Genomic DNA, 6000 nt, shown 5'->3' with positions numbered 1-6000 from the left:
GTGAGGGGGATCCCAGGACTCTAATACAAACAAATGAACTAAGATGATTTCCTGTCATAAAGAAAAGTGTAAGCAATGGAGCAGCTTAGAGTATTCACTGTCAGTAAATTCTCTCTAACTTAAGAAAATGGAAAAACTATCAAAACCTCTGAGACTTGTCATATCTTTACGTTAACACTGACTAACGTGCTGAAGAAGCTTGGAACGGTTCTGTACTCTTCTGGCTCGCGGGGTAGGCTGTTGGATAACAATGACAGCAGCTTTCTGAGGATACAAAGAGGCGTTTTTATAGCCTGCTGCTAAAAGACAAAAGGCAGGTAATAAAAATGTGTGTGTTACAAAAATATCTGATGACACACGTGGATTTTAAAGGTGTGGAACACTCGCTTAATCATTACATCTGCAGTGGTCTCTAGTACGAATGAATGCCTTGTGCTCTGGTACTCCTGTTTTAGGAGGTGACTCTACCACTGACTCTACTCTGCTACGCTGATGTGTAATCTCCACAAATAACAAAAGCCTGGGGGAGTTCTGCTGCGTGGCGGATAGGGATGTAAGAAAATATCGATATGACAATATATCGTGATATATTTTTCCTGCAATATTACATTGATATTCAAAAGGTGTGTATCTAATTTTTGGAAGAATTTTCATGCAAACATTTGTGTATTTTCTTTTCTTTTGGTGCAATTTGAACGCTAACCGCTAGTTGGCAGCAGTGTGCAATAGGTTTTGTTTCCACCACTGAAATGTAAATCCCTCTATTATGGTTCAGATACCTCATTTTAAACATGTTAAGTATCAGTTTGGACTGTTTATAGAATTTTCCTATAATAAATTCAGTCTTAAAAAATTTGCTAATAACGTCTGACTGAATCTATCGCAATATATCGTGATATATTGTATCGTCTCCCAGTATCATGATACGTATCGTGTCGCCAGAATTTCACCAATACACATCGCTAGTGGTGGAGTTGCTAATGCTAATGGTTAGCTTCTACTAGCTGTTTCCAGGACGTTAAGCCAACAACAGCCTTCCCTGTCACGAGTCAAGATGGGTGAGTTCATGAATGTTGAGTGACAGTGTGACGTAGATCTGTCGGGATTTTCTAGTCCTAGAGTTTCACCATCTGTTTTCTATCAGAAGCGAAAGCAGAAGATGGGTGTAGGAGACTATTCTCATGTTCAGCCTGCATGAAAAACTCAGAGTTACTGATTATAATCAGAAGACATTATTAAAATGTTTTATCAGTGTTCAACACCTTCAAATAAACTCAGAAATGAACGACTAGATGAACAGCTATAACTGAAGAACTTCTGGAGTCAATTCGATTCAGCATGGCTACTCCGTAACTGTCCGTTTTACAAACATATAGTCACATTTTGGTCTCATCACATACTTTGACTGCTAACAGATCACATGACATCTGGAGTTACAGCAACATTAAAGGGTTTGTAACTATTGCTTTTAAACTGGTTTCAGTGGTTCTGCAACTATAAATGTGAGTAACTTCACAGTGGGCAGCCCTCTGCTGGACAGACACTGCACGGTTTAGTGGTTCAGCATTAGCTGTTTACTGTGCGGTAGCTGATATAAAGGCTAACAGGTAGCTTTGTCAGTTCGCCGACCATCAATAAAAAGTACAACGCGGTGTGGGGCATGTACACGCTCCTCTGCCCTCTCGTTGGCCTGGCTGTTGTGCAGCCCTTAATCGCACTTAGTGGCTTCACCTGTGGGTGCAGGGTAACAGCTTCAGAGATCAGAGATGACATCAGGAGCTTCTGGTTGTTTCTAAATGGCTGTTTTTTATTAAAATGCTTCCAAATTCCCACCATGTGTCCTGACCTCATCCTTATGCTGCGGCACCACGAGCCACACAGCCAATCATCCGGTTGCACCAGCACAGCAACATTTGTTTTCCTGCAGGATTGCTGCAAAGACTGACTGTAGTCAATGACTCAATGACTTAAAACAGTGCCTCGTTTCGGTACCCGTCCTTCATAACGAGAACTTGCCTAGACAGCTGCGCTTGCGCAAGAGTGTTATGTCGTCGGTCGCTGCGAGGCAGTTGTAAACAAAGCAGCACGGTAGAAAGAACGCACGCTAAAGCTTGGGTCCACTTCACTAAATGTGACTGGTAACTGGGTGATGATGAAACCAGCGACAATGATCTAAGTGAGACATCCTCATCTTAATCTGCTCCGGTAGGTAAATAAAATGTTTAGGATTACGTTACTTTGATATGTTAGCTTCCGTTTTGCTAATGGTGCGTTCGCTTTCTCCTCGGAACTCCGAATTTCCGACTAGAAGAACATGAACGCACTCTAAAGTTTGGCTTCACTTTACTAAATGCGACGGGTGATTGGGTGAAGATGAAACCAGCGATAACGATCTAAGTGTGAGGCATCATCGTTTTAATCTGCTCCAGCAGCTAAATAAACTGTTTAAGATAATGTTAGCTTGATATGTTAGCTTCCATTGCCACCATTGTTAAAAGCTAATGGTGCGTTCGCTTTCTCCTCGGAAATTCTAACTTCCCAGTAGGAAAAAATCAAAGAAAAAGGACGGCAAAAGGAATGAAGATACACAGTAAATTTAGTTCACAGTAAAGATGTTTGCTTCAGTTTAGCTTATAAAACTACAAGGACGATGTTAAAATACAAACAGTTGTATGTTATTTATCATGATATTTATCAAATATGGTGAAATATTGAGAAAAAATATATTTAATTATAAAAGAGAATTAAAATATAGAACACTCAAAAGTATCGAAAATTGGTACCGTTAAGTACCGGTATCGATTCCTAGGTACTGGGAATTAGTACCGGATCGATTCAAATGTCAAAGGTACCCATCCCTAGTTGGCTTAATGACCTGAACTGTATTGGAACGTTTACTTTGTGAAGTGACTTGAGACGGCTCTTGAATTGGATGAAATGCAGGATGGGCGCTTCATTTCTCCCAATGGCAAAGCCAGTAACATTTCCCCAAAACTCAGCAAAGACAAACTCCACAGAGGAAGATTTGCCTCCTGAAATGTGCATTTGTGTGAATTTATAATCATATTACATATGATGATTAAACTCACCAGAGAGCCACTAAATAACAAGAAGATAAAAGAAATCTACGTTGTCACAATGAAGTTTAGAGAGAAAAACACCACAGAGAAAACATTTAGTTATATATAATTAATAATAATAATGTTGTTGATGGAAGTTTTAGAAAACTCTGTGACCTGATTTCTGTTTGGTACTTTTTTGATTTGACTCGACCTTGAATAGATTTTCATAAAGGAGATGCACCACGTTGAGCTGAGACAGCAGCAGCAACAAACGTTTATGGTTTCCAGATCTGGACCCATTTAGTGCACTTGGACGAATGCCTGAGGACTCTCACCATATGGAGACGCAGATCTCCTCGGCGACCGTGCAGAAGGAGGTCAAGTTGCAGTTACTGAAGCAAATGTTGTCCTTACACACTGGACTGGAAACTTCACACCACTTACACAGGTTGTCTCTCTGGTAGCTGAAAGACAGGACAGCACCTGGAAGACCTGGAGGACAAAAGGTCAGCACGGATCAGAAACACATGCATGTTGTTTAAAACTAATTCAGCTACAGTCTAAGAGTAAACTTGTTTTTGTCTTTTATGCCGTTCTACCTGCTCCCACTGTCTGCTCCATCTCCGGAAGATCCGCAAAGCTAACAGAGCTAATCAAGTTAGTGAGAACATTCTCATGAAGTCCAGCAGGTTGGAAAGATGCCTGATCCTAGCCGTCTCTGCTGCACAATCTAAAGACAGACTTATCTCAAACAGCAGGAACAAACATGGCAGAGAAATAGGTTTTGCTCCACATGGATCTCTTCATGAGTACAAACCAGGTGTTGGGTTTCCCATCCTGACTATGGGACAGAGGGTGAGACAGGAGTCAGGGTGAGCTTTAATCATAAAGTATTTTATTTATGTTGTAAAACAACAAAAGGCCTAATTAAACTGTTTATCTATAGACACAGAAAAACCTGACACTCATAAAAGAGAATCAGATCTGTGGTTTTCCTGACACGCCTGAACTCTTTTTGTGAAAGCACCAGTTCTCATTGATTCTCTTCTTTTTCTGAGACAAAAGGTGCCATCAGTTCTCAAGAGATGGTCAGGAAGTCACTCTCACTTCTGAAGCCTGGTGAGAAACTGTGTGCAAATATAGATGGACGTGCCTCTGAAGGCATATACACCACTTCACTGGGTGAGATCATTCGATCACATGGCTTCTCCTAACACTGCTATGCAGACGACACCCAGCTCTATCTGTCATTTCCACGGGACGACCACACTGTCTCTGCACGAATATCAAACTGTCTCTCTGACATATCAGAATGGATGAAATCCCACCATCTCCAACTCAACCTCTCTAAAACTGATCTACTTGTCATCCCAGCAAAACCATCCATACAGCACAATATCTCAATCCAAAATGACTTCCTATCTCTGGCTCCTTCAAAGGCAGCTCGAAATCTGGGTGTTGTGATTGATGAACACCTGACCTTTAAAGATCATGTTGCCTCTGTTGCTCATTCATGCCGCTTTGCGCTGTTTAACATACGAAAGATCAGACCATACCAAACACAACGTGCCACCCAGCTCCTGGTGCAATCTGCTGTCATTTCCCACCTCGATTACTGCAATGCCCTTCTAACTGGTCTTCCAGACTGTACTGTGAGACCTCTTCAAATGGTCCAGAACGCAGCGGCGCGTCTGGTCTTCAATCAGCCAAAAAGAGCACACGTCACCCCTCTGTTCATTGAGCTCCACTGGCTACCGCTAGCAGCACGCATCAAATTCAAATTGCTAACACTAGCATACAAAGTCCGAGATGGTACGGCTCCCATCTACCTGAATCCTCTTGCAAAGGCTTACGTCCCGGCCCGGCCGCTCCGGTCATCACAGGATCGTCGGCTAGCAGTGCCTACACCACGCTCAGGACAATCCAGACTTTTCTCATGCATCGTTCCACAAATGTGGAATGACCTTCCTAACACTACCAGAACTGCGGCTTCCTTTTCAATTTTCAAGAAACTCCTGAAGACCCTGCTCTTCAGAGAGCATCTTCTTAACTAGCACCTTCCCTGCACCCGTCCCCCCTCTCTACTGTTCACTCCTTGTTCCCTCCTCTCCATGATTGATGTCAAGTTGTTGTTGTTGTTGTTGTTGTTAACCTCAAGGGCAACATGCCGATTATCACTTGTAAGTCGCTTTGGACAAAAGCGTCTGCTAAATACATAAACATAAACATAAAGCTTCACTTACGAGTCTCTGTCTGCAGGTCATGCTGTTGTGCATCAGCAAAAGTAGTATATTAGGTCATTAAATGAAATGTTTTCAAAAATCGTCAATTTAAATTCACTCTTCATCCGGTTACATGAAACAATAACTGGTCCTTTACAAGTGGACAAACAGAAGATCTCTAGCTGCATACATGACTACACACACACACACACACACACACACACACACACACACACACACACACACACACACACACACACACACACACACACACACACACACACACACACACACACACACACACTCAGAAGAAGCTATTACATGTGTGTTTATAGGCTAAACTGAAGACAAAAGAGGGATAGAACTGATGGAGTTAACAGTTTTCAGTAGTTAGAGTCAAAAGTGAAGGTTTATTTGTCTTCCATCTGTGAGGATAGGAGTGAGTTTTACATTAGAGTTCGTCCGTAGAAACTGGAGGCATCCGGGCTGCTGACGCACATGCTGCCCAGATAAAACAGGTCGGACTATGACCATAGATCAGGTCGATGCTGCTGAATTAGCCGTCATGAAACATCTTCTAAATTAGTTTAATATTTGAACAAGAGTCATAGTTTTAACATGAGATTAGTTCAGTGTCTGTAATATTTAAAAATAACTAATATATTTGTAATTTGACAGTTTAATATGCATTAAACTGTTAATATTATTCAGCTGTT

At 41.6% G+C, this 6000-nt stretch overlaps 1 protein-coding gene across 1 annotated transcript in view; it reads right to left on the bottom strand.

Annotated features, from left to right (window-relative positions):
- tgfbr2l (transforming growth factor beta receptor-like) overlaps positions 1–6000 on the bottom strand; it is a 35955-nt gene that overhangs the window by 20044 nt on the left and 9911 nt on the right. Inside the window, exon 2 of the mRNA XM_015965821.3 lies at positions 3398–3554. Within this exon, the coding sequence (XP_015821307.1) occupies positions 3398–3554 (157 nt within the window). The remainder of the gene's footprint in view (positions 1–3397; positions 3555–6000) is intronic.

The sequence above is a fragment of the Nothobranchius furzeri genome, chromosome 14 (genome assembly GCF_043380555.1).
Source record: "Nothobranchius furzeri strain GRZ-AD chromosome 14, NfurGRZ-RIMD1, whole genome shotgun sequence".
Lineage (NCBI taxonomy): Eukaryota > Metazoa > Chordata > Actinopteri > Cyprinodontiformes > Nothobranchiidae > Nothobranchius > Nothobranchius furzeri.
Note: the sequence above shows the minus strand (reverse complement) of the source record. Positions and strands in the feature narration are given on the sequence as shown.